The sequence below is a fragment of the Rhynchophorus ferrugineus genome, unplaced genomic scaffold (assembly GCF_030347505.1).
Source record: "Rhynchophorus ferrugineus isolate W39M unplaced genomic scaffold, kcgeb_rfMv2 rfM8, whole genome shotgun sequence".
In the NCBI taxonomy this organism is placed as follows: domain Eukaryota; kingdom Metazoa; phylum Arthropoda; class Insecta; order Coleoptera; family Curculionidae; genus Rhynchophorus; species Rhynchophorus ferrugineus.
The window spans coordinates 25019085-25032666 of NW_027472587.1; the positions used below are offsets into that span (position 1 = coordinate 25019085).

Consider the following 13582-nt stretch of genomic DNA (forward strand, 5'->3'; position numbering starts at 1 on the left):
ATAAATCATTCTACAAACGTCGTACTGAAATGTTAGAGCGGCGCTGGAATAATTGTGTGGCTCTTGATGGAGATTACGTTGATAAATAAAACCAAATTTGTACAAAAAGAAAAAGCGTTTTTTTGTTACGCCAGGAACATTTTTCCTCATGTGTTAAATAATGAAAAATTATATGTTAAAGTAGTATTTTTATCAGTCATTTTAACATTTATATAATGAGATATACGATGGAAGATAGGTTTGTTTACTTTTGAAAAGTTATTTCGACATTAGCAATATTTGGTAACAACATAGGTTGGTTCCGAACATGGGCTGTATGCAGTATATCGCTTTACTTTCAAGAACATCGGGATATTTTTTTCTTTTTACGTAAACGTAGACAATTTAGTGGTCAAATCTAAGTCCTATTTAGATAATATTTAAAAACGGCTTGCTAGTTATATGCTGGTCATACTAGGCAAAGTTGAAAATACATCGCCTAATAGATACGCATCAGCTTGTTGTTCTTGAGTGCTCAATTGAAGTGCAGGTACCAAGCGCTGTCATTGAGTATCTAACCATGAGTTCTATCCAAAGTACGAAAGTCAAGGTTAGAAGATACTTTCACTTGCAAAACTCTGAACGAATCATATTGCGGAAAGGGGTTTCTTGAGCCTTCTTCTCACATCCACCAATAACCCAAATGAATCTAGGCGGTCGATGAGACCAAAAAATGAGATGAGAATTTTCCAAATAGAATCGCCGTTAACAACATAATCAATTCACAAGTCAGGTTAAAGTGGTAGATTCCCAAGGTTGTATGATATTACGAGGAGGTTTCAAAACAGAGTTGCCATTTAATCAGCATAGACAAAAAGCAAAACACATTAGAACCAAAATAAAAAAACTATACTGGTTAGTCGGAAGATACTCTCAACTTGATCTAAAATCAAAGAGGTTAATCTATAATACAATTATAACGCCAATTTGGACCTATTGGGTGCAAATATGGGGTTGGACCAAAAATTCAAACCAACTAGTCATACAACGCTGTCAAAACAAGGTTCTTCGATTGATTAGCAATGCCTATCACTATGTAACCAATGAAGAACTGCACGATGACCTGGAAGTCAAATGGATTTGCGAAGTTATCCAAGATTTCGCCTTGAAAGAAGATTACTAAATCATACTAACGTGGGAGCAATACAATTGCTGGACAGCGCGCAGGATGGCAGGAGATTGAAGCAAACAAAACCATACGAACTTATCTAATAAAGATGTTATTAAAAAAATTAAGCAGCAAGTTAGAAATCAAGCATTCCTAATTAAATCGAAATTGTGTTTTTGAAGCTTCTTCGGATTTCATTACGATTGACCTTCGATATAAATTCGAATTAATTCTCGTCAGAAATCTTTATGCATAATTGTCGCACAATTTGTACGATTTTGTAACTTACATAATTATATAACTAATATATTATATTACTATTTTAAACCATTCTGATATTTTATTATCTGTCAACTGGAGTCTAGTTTATGTATAAAAAATGGAAAGTACCTTTGTACTTATTAATCAAACGTATGTTTCTCCCCTACACTCTAATATTAACCTGGATTCAAAATTCTTTAATAAATACAAGTAAAAGTCTGACGTATAATGACCAAAATATAGAAAATATAGATTTAGTTTTTCTTAAACTGTCACAAGAATATACTTGGTTCAGATTTTCCTTGTATGTCTGAAAGTGAGAAACATAAAATTGATTTGAGAATGGTAAGGTTCTGGATATATAATGGATTAATCAAAATTTCTCAGCAAATTTGTATTCTCTGTGTTTAATATAAAATTATTGTGATGGAGGACGATTTGTGCTTTGGATATTCCCTCCTCTTAGATAGCGGAATCAGTTGCTTGTCCAGGTTCGAGCAATCCGGGACTCCATTGGTTTCCCAATCCTACCAAACACTTAATATCATTTTCCAAAGGGTGAATACGGACTGCGTAACCGTACTTTTGAAGATTCTCCGAGTTCCAACACGGTCAATGTTTCATATGGAATCCAACTGATTAGTTAAATTGTTTAAAACTAAATTTATGGTTGATATATATTTCCAAAGCAATGTCTCAAAATGACGATGAGGAACTAGGCTGGCTTTACTCTTCTTCTTGCAACTCGATTAATAATTATTTCTAGGGAAGAAAAGAAGTATCCAATGGTGATTTCTTTATGTCGATAAAGCTATACGGCCATAAATACCATGAGATTTATACCTCCCAAGCGTTTTCAAGGTTAACGCTACTCGATATGTAGTTTTTTCAAAACTGCAGTGAACTTACGTCATCAATATGTGCCAGTCGAAAGTTGTAAATTAAAAAGTCGTCCGTTTGTCAAACGTCTGCAAAATTCTTCAAAATACGATAATTGTGTGGTATAAACCTGTAAACTTTGTTTTAATAAATTACAAATCTCCGCGGATTTTAGTCAACAAATTTTAGCGCGTTGCAGCTGCACTAAATATTAGTACGGGCAAGGTCACTAAAATATGTCAAAAATTCAAAAAAACAATATAACCTAAAATTCACCAAATAGAAACCATCTGACGTTAATTAGGTGAATTAGACCTTTGGGATATACCACTAGTGTACTAGTGTGTATAATATGTGTATAATAAAGTTCAATGTAAATATAATAAAACAAATTTAACTTATAAAATATTGTGAGTATAGAATTAATTGTAGTTTTAAGTTCGATAGTATATGTACTAGATGTACTATAATATTATAATAAACTAGCTGACCCGACAGACTTCGTCCTGTCAAAAAGATTTGTAATGTGGCAGTTTTTGTGCCTACGTATTTTAAAAAATTCTCCTGAACAGAACCATCACCCTGGTGATAGGGCGTTGTGAATAAAAAATAATTAAATAAAACATATATAAGGATTGAAAAGTAAGTAATCGCTTTATTGTTAATCATGTGAATCATAATTATTATTATTATTATTATCATTATATTGCTTTGTGGTATACGATGTTTTTTGTTTGATTACCTGGCGCATAGATAAACAAATCTGATGGTTTTCCAACACGGGAACAGGCAACATACAATTGACCATGTGAGAAACATGGGTTTTCTAGATTAATACCACAAACACTTAATGATTGCCCCTGGGACTTGTTTATAGTCATAGCAAAAGCAAGCCGTCAACATGTCTATAGGAAATTTGCCATTACCAATGTCAATGAGTTGTTTAGAAAATATGTTTCCAGATTGGTCATTTTGCAACTCGACACGCATATTCTTGCTTAAATGAAGTACTTTAACATGTTTCCACAAATTGGAGGACTTTAGACATGCATTGAGTTCATCAGCTGGCGTTGATCGTGGAATCACTGGCAATGTTTGACGAAAATCTCCTGCTAATAAAATCATTGCACCACCAAATCGGTTATTATTGCTACGTAGATCTTTTAAGGTTCTGTCTAAAGCCTCCAAAGATTTTTTATGTGCCATCGTGCATTCATCCCAAACAATCAATTTACATTGCTGCAAAACCTTTGCCATTGCAGAGTTCTTCGAAACGTTGCAGGTTGGAGTTTCATTGCTTTGCATATTTAATGGCAATTTTAGTGCTGAATGGGCTGTTCGACCACCTTCAAGCAAAGTTGCTGCGATTCCCGACGAAGCGAGTGCAAGTGCAATTTTATTTTGTGAGCGAATTGTTGCTAATATTAATGAAATAAAAAAAGTTTTTCCTGTACCACCAGGTGCATCTAAGAAATAAATCCCTCCAGTTTCATCATTTGTTACTTTCATCAGAGTTTCAAATACATACTTCTGTTGTTCATTTAACAGTGGAAGATTTGTTTGAATTTATTCTTTCAAAGCGTTGAGATCATACAGTCTTTCTCGATGCAACTCTTGGTTAAAAGCGTCATGCATTGGACGATTGGGCGCGGTCAGGCCTAATTGAATTAATAGTTTGACATTATCAAGCACATGTCCTCAATTGAAATCAATGCTTCATTGTAAATTTCTTCACTGATTTGTATATTTGGATTTCCCATTCTATTCCGTATTTGATACAAAATATCATCACACATATAATCTTTGTACTTCATCCACAAATCAATTGGGTTTGATGGGAAGCATGTAGATATGATTATAGAAAACAATGTTCGTATTTGATGAGTGTGTGATGATATTACAGCATCATTGAGAGTTTGATCCCAATGAGCGTCATTTTCAAGCAATTGCAAACGTTGACAGGCTTCTCTGTAGGATCCACACAATTCACCATCAACAGTTCGTAACTGTTGGAATGATGTTGGGCCACGTACATTGACTAATAGCAGTCGTAAATAAAAACATTCATCATTGCTTGGATGTACTGAATAAATCCGGCCAATCGCATCGGTGGAATATACATCTGTATATCCTGGAACTGGTTTTCCTTGTTTCCGTCGTATAAATCTCCTTGAGGATTGATTCCAGGTATAATATTTTGGCATTTCAGAATATAGCAATGTTTGTGCGAAATCATCGTTTTGGCATGTCTCAAAAAAACTGGTTAATGTAGTAGATGGTGGCTGAGCAGCTCTTTGTACTGCGTTCTGTGCTGTAAAATACACTCTTTGTCCATTTTCTAAATGCACAGCTAAGTGAACAACAGAAGGGTGTCTCTCATGAATAGGAAAAGAAAATATTCGCCAAACTGCTTCATTACTACTGACATAGCGGCCCATTTGGTATTGGGTAACTTCATCATTAGAATTCTCTGCACCAATTCCAATCACAGCCATATCACTCCCTTTGGTTACATATTTGCAAATGTATTTAATCGATTTCACTGAATGGCAAGATTCAACGTTGATGTGTGCTTTGAATGTCTTTGATAAAATGGGTGAATATGGAACAATCCAACGATTATCTATTTCAATATCTTATTGATTTAATTTGACAATTGTTGATTTTCCATTGTCTGCTGTCGATCTGCGACGATACAATGGATAACCGTCATTACCAGTAATTGTTTCCGATATTAATGTCCGTGGATATCGTTTTGAACATTTACCATCCATCATACACGGTGAATTTTGATTAAGAGTTCCACAGGGACCATGTATCATGTTTTTGATAACTACCTCATGCAATCCAGGATCTACTTGTACATTAGGGATTTCAGCTGATATCACTGCATCAACTTCATTTGGCCTTATCTTTTCAACCAACCAAATCAAAATGTGTGCATGTGGCAATCCTCGTTTCTGCCACTCCACAGAATATATCCAGCAGCGTGTCTCACCAAACACATTATGTTTTACGATGAAATTCATTAAAGATTTCAACTTTTGTCTAAAGACTCTGGCTGTAATATCATGACGATCAATGGATGATTTCCCAGGTAATAACTCCTGCTTAATTTCTATCCATTGCGGATTGCATGTAAATGTGATGAACAAATCTGCTGTACCATAATGACGAACATACGACATGGCATCTTGAGCATATTCGTGCATATGCCGAGGGCTTCCGATGTATGTTGCTGGAAGAATAGTCATCCGACCGACATTCTGTGCATTTCCATCAGTATTAATCGCATCTCGAAGGTGAATATACTCTTCAGATCGGAGTTTGGTTTGATTCAACCTGATGAATGTTAATCTCTCCGTTTCAATTTTAACATACATGTCATCAACATATTTGTGATATAATCGCCGACATTTCAATATGTGATTATCTGCATTTTCCCGAATCATTAGGCGGTATGAATAATAGTTCATTGAACTGACTTTTTTGTTGGTTTCAGAACCTGTAAACAGATTTTGTTTTAATAACATTCAAATATAAAATTAAAATACATAATATAGTGACTGAGATATTATCGCCATAGCTAAACTAATATTTTAGTTACCTGTAATGGGATTTATCATTTTTATTGATAAATCGTAGCCATCTTCACCTTGCCAAAATATAATGGGATATTGCAGTGCATCATATGAGCGGTGTGTTTCCTTTATAGGTTGTAATTGAAAATTCCGACGATGTAAAACAATATCACGGGATTCCAAGTTTTCTCCAACTACAACGATAGCAACTTCATCAATAGTTGGTGCATTAAAACGTCTTGTATGTTGACCTGCAGGTGTTTTATCAGCTCTGATTACAATTTTGTGATTATCGGATGGCATCAGATCCAGGGCAGTTTTGAACAATATAATCAATTGATTGTGTTGATGAAATAAAGTTTGTAATTGTTCTACAATAGACCTTTTTACTAAATTGTTATGTGCACAACGCAGATCAATTTCTTGTGGTGAATTGCCCATAAAATAAATTTGCAGGAATTTGTTGTCGCTATCTGACACTGGTAACAGTGAACCTGCTCTGTGATATATTTGCCCTTGTATCTGTAAATAAAAAAAAATATTATGGTGTGGTATAAATTAATGGATTGTCAATGATCAAACTTAAATAATATTTGATCTTAAAAAGTATATATTTAGTTTTAACTAATATCTATCAAATATAAAATATAATAAAAGTGTCACTGAAACTGAATCACCATATAATATGATGACTAAGTGATATATTTCGTAATGATTAAGAAATTGAAGATTAGTAACACATCTTAACTTTGGTGACAGAAAATTTTGTTCGCTAAAATAATTATGAGTAACTGCTATAATACATACCTTGAAAGTTGGCATAAAATTTTCCCGAACTGCATTTGTTGCCCCAAATGAAGTCATTTGAAAGCAATTGTTATATTGTTGAATATGTGTCAAAAAGTGTATAGAATCTGTTCCTATTCCTGAAACCAATGAGTACAATGGTTCTGGTGGTGGATCCAATTGTATCAATTTCACTTTACCATTTGCGCAACACAATCCATTTGCTTCGTTTTTGTATTTTAATGCCTTACAGTGTGAGCAAACCAAGTTCATAGAACCAATAACAACACATTGGTAGTTACTGTAGTCAATTGACACATCGTAACTGAAAGCAGCTGGATTCAAACTTGCGCGATTATTAGTTGAATGTCGCGCTCGCGCTTCACGCGTTTGTGATATCCGAATTCTTTCACGTTCATTTCCGTCGTCACGTTCTTGTGCAGTACGATTAGATCGGTAATTAGCTTGGTTTATAGCATTTCTGGTTCTTCTACCTAAATTGCTTCGTCTTATAGGAGGCATATCAAATATAAATTATTTTTTCACTAATCACGAACTAAACAAACACTAACTAACTAAACACTCTGCACAAAACACGATATACGAATTTGTTTCGTGTATCACTTGACAATTCATCTGTCATCTGTCAAAAGTCATCTGTAACAGACAACTTTTTTTTTTAAATTTGATATGACTTGAACTCAAATCCTTTTAAGCCGTACGAATTGTTTTATTTATTTAAAATTTGAATTAAATTTTAAACAAATAAAAAATTTTAAATAAATAAAACAATTCGTACGGATTAAAAGGATTTGAGTTCAAGTCATATCAAATTTTAAAAAAAAAAGTTGTCTGTTACAGATGACTTTTGACAGATGACAGATGAATTGTCAACTGATACACGAAACAAATTCAAACAAAAAGGGCTATTTTTAGGGTTTTTCCAGCAATAATTCTAATTTTTCTCGCCGTAAAAACCATCCCTGAACTTCAACGAACATTTTAAAAAAAGATTTGGCCAAATTGGTCCAGGCGTTGTTGAGTTATGCGCTTAGGAACATATTTTGCGATTCATTTTTATATATAAGATTATATACCTTTGGACTTATTAATCCCACGTGTGTTTCTCCCCTACACTCCAATATTGACCTGGATTCAAAATTATTTTATAAATACAAGTAAAATTCTGACCAAAATGACCAAAAAAATGACCAAAATATAAAAAATATAGATTTAGTTTTTCTTAAACTGTAACAAGAATATACTTAGTTCAGATTTTCCTTGTTTATCTGAAAGGGAGAAACAGAAAATTGATTTGAGAATGGTAAGGTTCAGGATAGATAGTGGATTAATCACAATTTCTCAGCAAATTTGTATTCTCTGTGTTTAATATAACATTATTGTCATGGAGGACGATTTGTGCTTTGGATATTCCCTCCTCTTAGATAGCGCAATCAGCTGTTTGTCCAGGCTCGAGCAATCCGAGACTCCATTAGTTTCCCAATCCTATCAAACACTTAATATAATTTTCCAAATGGTGAATACTGACTACGTAACCGTACTTTTGAAGATTCTCCGAGTTCCAACACGGTCAATGTTTCATATGGAATCCAACTGATTAGCTAAATTCAATAAAACTAAATTTATGGTTGATATATATTTCCAAGACGATGTCTCAAAATGACGTATTTCTAACTACCTCGATATTTCTCTTTCGATTATCTTAATTTTCTTGAAAGATTTGAAATGTTCAAATTAAATTAAATTTTCGGATTCAAAGCAACAAAAACAGGCAGTGTTACTTTCCTTATGTAGAAGCTTTTATAATATGCTACGTTAAATGACAACCACGACCACCTATTAGAAATAGAAAGAAAGAAGAAACCTAAATTGGTTTACCCCAATCTAATATATTTATAACATTATTAACGAATGAGACATTCCATGCGTCCAAACTTTTATTTAAAATATTGTTGCATCCAATAATATTATTGAATAATAGTTGCTATCTAGATTAATAACACCAGCTCTTGTCAATTCCAATACATAATGATCAATATGATGCGAGAAATAAATATATATAATTAACAGTAAAAGCAACAGGCGCTAACGTAAGGTTTCTCAAAACTAGAGGATTAACAATATAATTATATTTATTAGGAAACACAGTATATAACAGGGTGACACTACATTTTAAAGTTATAAATATAAATTAATTTCTGAGGGATTTTACAAGGAACGTCCTATGAAAACAAGAACAAAACAATGCATATTACTCTTATAAAATTACAAGGTATTCTAAGCTTGTCTAAAAAGAATTTTAATTACTCCAAAGAATCCGAAAGATAAATTTATTAAGTTATATTTCATATTAAACACCACGCAAGTTTCATCGTATTTAAGAACACCAAACTTTAAGACTCTTTAGTTGCTTAGAAAATACCGAAAAGTTGCCGAAATATTACACAGAGAATGAAAAACGTGCCAAAGTTAAAGGGATTTAAAAGTTTCGTGTCTGTAAATGTTGGAGGTCTTTAAGTGTCTTATATATGTTGTATATAATATATATATATATATATATATATATATATATATATATATATATATATATAATTTCGACATAATAATAGTCGTTAGAATTTTAAGTCGTTAAAAAAAAGACATATGGGAGAGTTATGTTTCACATATCAGATTCCTTTAGAGATAAAATATATTTCTTAGGATAAAATAGCAAATACACTAAGGCGTCAAAATAAGTGATCGTATTATATCAACATATTATGTGTTTAACAATAGAGGTAATAGAAATACTTCTTAACTTAAATACTTAAACACTATATTCAACACTTAAATAGAAATTATGGGTCGTACGTATTATGGTACGAGCTATATCCGGTTCAAAAATGTGAAAGTGTTACAAAACCTGGAAAATGTATAGGACTTGGAATCTTTAAGTAATTCTAAAACTTGTTACAAAAAACTTAAGCAACAACGAAAATTTGCGAAGCGAAATTTCTTCTGCTCAAATGATTCTTCACTTGACAATAATTTACTTCAAGGTGATGACATAGACGATATTCAACAAATCAAGCGTGATATATTATTGAGGTAGAAGTCGATTCAAGTACTCTGAAAATCAGAAGTCACATCTTTCTAACCCACCTAACTTGTATGGTAAGTTCAACTTTTCGTTGAACTAGTAAGTACCATACATAGTATAGGACTGAGACTAATAATTATTCTATGCTTTTAGATGAGGATGTTATTTCCTTTATTTTAATTGGCCTCATAAGGAACCCCTTTTTTGTTCAAGGAAAGATACGTAAAATCCATGATATGCATTACTATATTCCATTTGTTGGGCAGCTTTATCATTTCGATTATAAGAAAAAAATAAGTAAAGTAAAAACGACTTTATTTACAATACAACTTAAATTCTAAAGACGACAAACTTCAACTATCAAGTGGCTTCTACTGTGCGCTCCTTGATCAGGTATTTAAATATTCTTGAAGATCACAGAAGACTTGGGTAAAAACCCTGTGAAGACTGTGTCTAGTTAGATGGATACGTCGCATTTTATTCCTTGGTATATTATAAAGAGAAACTAGGCTGACTTAACTCTTCTTCTTGCAACTCGATTAATAATTATTTCTAGGGAAGAAAATAAGTATCCAATGGTGATTTTTTTATCTCGATAAAGCTATACAGCCATAAATACCATGAAATTTACCTCTCCCAAGCGTTTCCAAGGTTAACACTACTCAATATGTAGTTTATTCAAAACTGCAGTGAACTTACGCCATCAATATGTGATAGTCGAAAGTTGTAAATTCGTTTTACAATCAGACAGTATTTTCCTTCACATTTTATACTAATAAAATAGAGATAGAATGCTTTGTGACAAGTTCGAGCTCGTTACCGAATGAACCTGTAAAAGGCGTCCGTTTGTCAAACGTCTGAAAATTCTTCAAAATGCGATAATTGCGAGGTATAAACCTGTAAATTTTGTTTTAATAAATTTCAAATCTTCGCGGATTTTAGTCAAAAAATTTTAGCGCGTTGCAGCTGCACTGAATATTAGGCACGCTCAATAAATTATCTCAAAAAATAAAAAACAATATAACCTTAAATTCACCAAAAAGAAACCGTCTGTATGCGTCTCTAATAATAGTAAAAGACATTATACAGATATACAACTGTTAATTAGGTGTATTAGACCTTCGGGATATACCACTAGTGTACTAGTGTGTATAATATATCACTACATAGTATAAAACAAAGTCGCCTTTTCTGTCCCTATATCCCTATGTGCGCTTAAATCTTTAAAACTACGCAACGGATTTTGATGCGGTTTTTTTCAGTAGATAGAGTGATTCAAGAGGAAGGTTTATATGTATAATACATGCATAATATACTAAGGCAACATTGCTAATTTTAGAGGTTTCTAACGTGATGTCGTAAATTAACCTATTTTTTTAGGCTTATTTAGCAATTAGCAAAAACGCTGCCTAACCCTACGAGTTAGATCAAATTAATGTACTACAGTATTGTACACCATAAAAAGGTCTACAAAAAAGTCCGGGATGGTATATGTTTATCTTTTAGGGATAACCCACATTAACCATTTTTATTGTTTACTTTTTACGTGAGAAAATGGCTTATTTACGAAGCTATTTTAAGCAATACGGCATTAATCCTTATCGAATTAAGTACCTTAAATACAGTGTGCAATTAATATAGATCAATATGTTTCCTTACAGCATGTAAATTAAACAAACATTTTCGGAGATATTACAAATTTAAAATTTGCGTTTAAAAATGTGTAATGTAATAAAAATTGTATGAATTTAGATATTCCAAAGATAGCAGGAAATCTTCATAGTAAGTATAGGGGATGAGGAATTGTTCTGCTCCAAATTTAATGCGTGCAGGCCAAGGGCAGTAATGAATGAACCAAAAATACTGGATCGATTTTAATCATGTTTTCATTGAGTGACATAGGCATATATATTTTATGCCCGTGCAAAGTTGGAGCGGGCCGCTATGTTTTTATATACAACGTTCATATTTTTTCTGTAGTGTATTTAATTTAGTATCAGCATTGCACCCGTGCGAAGCCGGGGCGGGTCGCTAGTGTATAATAGAGTTGAATGTAAATATAATAAAACAAATTTAACCTATAAATTATTCCGGGTGTATAATTACTTGTAGTTTAAAGTTCGATAGTATATGTACTAGATGTACTATAATATTATAATAAATTGTATTGGGTAACTTCTTTTGTTTAATGATATTATTTAGATTAGGATTTTGCTATATCTTAAATTCAAAATTTACTAAAACTCAGAGTTGATGCGTCAACATTGCAACATCAATTCAGATGACGTGGGTTCACTGCTGTTTTGAACTAACTATATATCTGCTTATTTACACAACTGGATGTCTTTCAAAGGTTTTATTTGTTAACATTCTGTCTGTTGGAGTCTGCACTTTGCCTATCCCAAATGTCTTGTTCGTTCCCACATACGTCTGGTTTCATACCTAGTTTTTTATACACTTTTACTAGATCGATATCTTTGAAATTAGCTTATCTAAATATTCCGAATTAATGCATATGCGTTTCGAATGTTTATGTTAGCATAAATAAACTTGACATAAGTAAACACCAATCACAGAAAAACATTAGACGCCTAAACTATTTTCTAAACTATTTTGAATTTTTCTTTAATTATATGACCTGCCAAAGTTAAGTGTTAAAAAAATGAATGAACCTAATAATTATAATTAAAAAATGTTACTACCAAATACGTATAGCGCGTAAATATAAATAATCATTATATATATCAACGTAATATATTTTATAATAGAGGACATTCAAGTATTGCAGGATTATTTTGCTGCAGCTATTTTAGTTTGTATCACAGTTCAGTGTTTCATAAGAAAATAGGACAACGAAAATTAAATCTGAGTGGACCATGTATGGTTTAAAGTCAGAAAATACATATGATGCGTCTAAATAAATCATTTGCACATATCTATATGTTATGAGTTTCATAACAGGGGTCACTCAATTTTTGCAGCCGTTATTTTTATTTAAAAAGGGTGCACGTTCTCTTAACTAAAGAAAGAACATGTAAATTCAAGATGGTTAGGGCACCACTGGCTTAAATTGAGCACTAGTCGCAACGCGTCAAAATAAATGACCATCGTATATCGATATATTATAACAGAGGTTCAAGTTGAGAGTTGGTTAATTTTTTGTTTGGGGAATAATTTAACTTCTATTGAAAGAACATAAAGGACAAAAATTCAATCAAAGAAGACCACAAATGTACCCAAATAACCACATGCTAAGACAAACGACCATCATATTAAAATACTATTAATTTCAGAGAGGATTGCTTTTATGTAATTATTTTTAGTTCGTAAAGCATTTGAGTTTCTATTGATGAAATAAACATCACCAAAGTTCGACCACGGCTTATAATCTTTTTCTTTAATGGACCAACATCCTCAGGCGACAGTATAAATAATTGAACATTAATTTATTATGAGTTTCCTTGTTATTTAAGTAGTTTATGTAATATACATAACAGTATTAAGTAGTAGTTAATTGAAGTAGTATATATATGTCTGAGTAAGAAATATATAGTTACTCATCATAGAAGTGTTAAAAAAGTGTTACAAATCTATATTTAATTCAATACAAATATAACATAACTTATTTTACACTTATTTTGATTATCTTTGAGAGACTTATAATACAATAATTGAACAATATTTTACAATTAATATACTTCTAGTTCAAAAAAATACCATAAAATGTTATAAGTTTAAGCCTTTTTTAACCTGACAAAATCTAATCATATCTAATAGCTCGTTATGTACTAATATCAGCTAATATCAGGTACGTTTGTTTTTTGTGAT

The 13582-nt window shown here is 32.2% G+C and overlaps 2 protein-coding genes across 2 annotated transcripts in view; one reads left to right on the plus strand and one right to left on the minus strand.

Moving 5' to 3' along the window:
- Positions 1-13582, plus strand: part of LOC143200605 (orexin/Hypocretin receptor type 1) — a 1081956-nt gene that overhangs the window by 619704 nt on the left and 448670 nt on the right. The gene's annotated exons all lie outside the window — the stretch shown is intronic.
- Positions 4814-6165, minus strand: LOC143200610 (uncharacterized). The gene is made up of 2 exons (XM_076411112.1): positions 5895-6165; positions 4814-5792 (listed from the first exon to the last, which is right to left on the minus strand). Exons 1-2 carry the CDS (start codon positions 5911-5913, stop codon positions 4924-4926), a joined length of 888 nt encoding a protein of 295 aa, XP_076267227.1. The 5' UTR covers positions 5914-6165; the 3' UTR covers positions 4814-4923.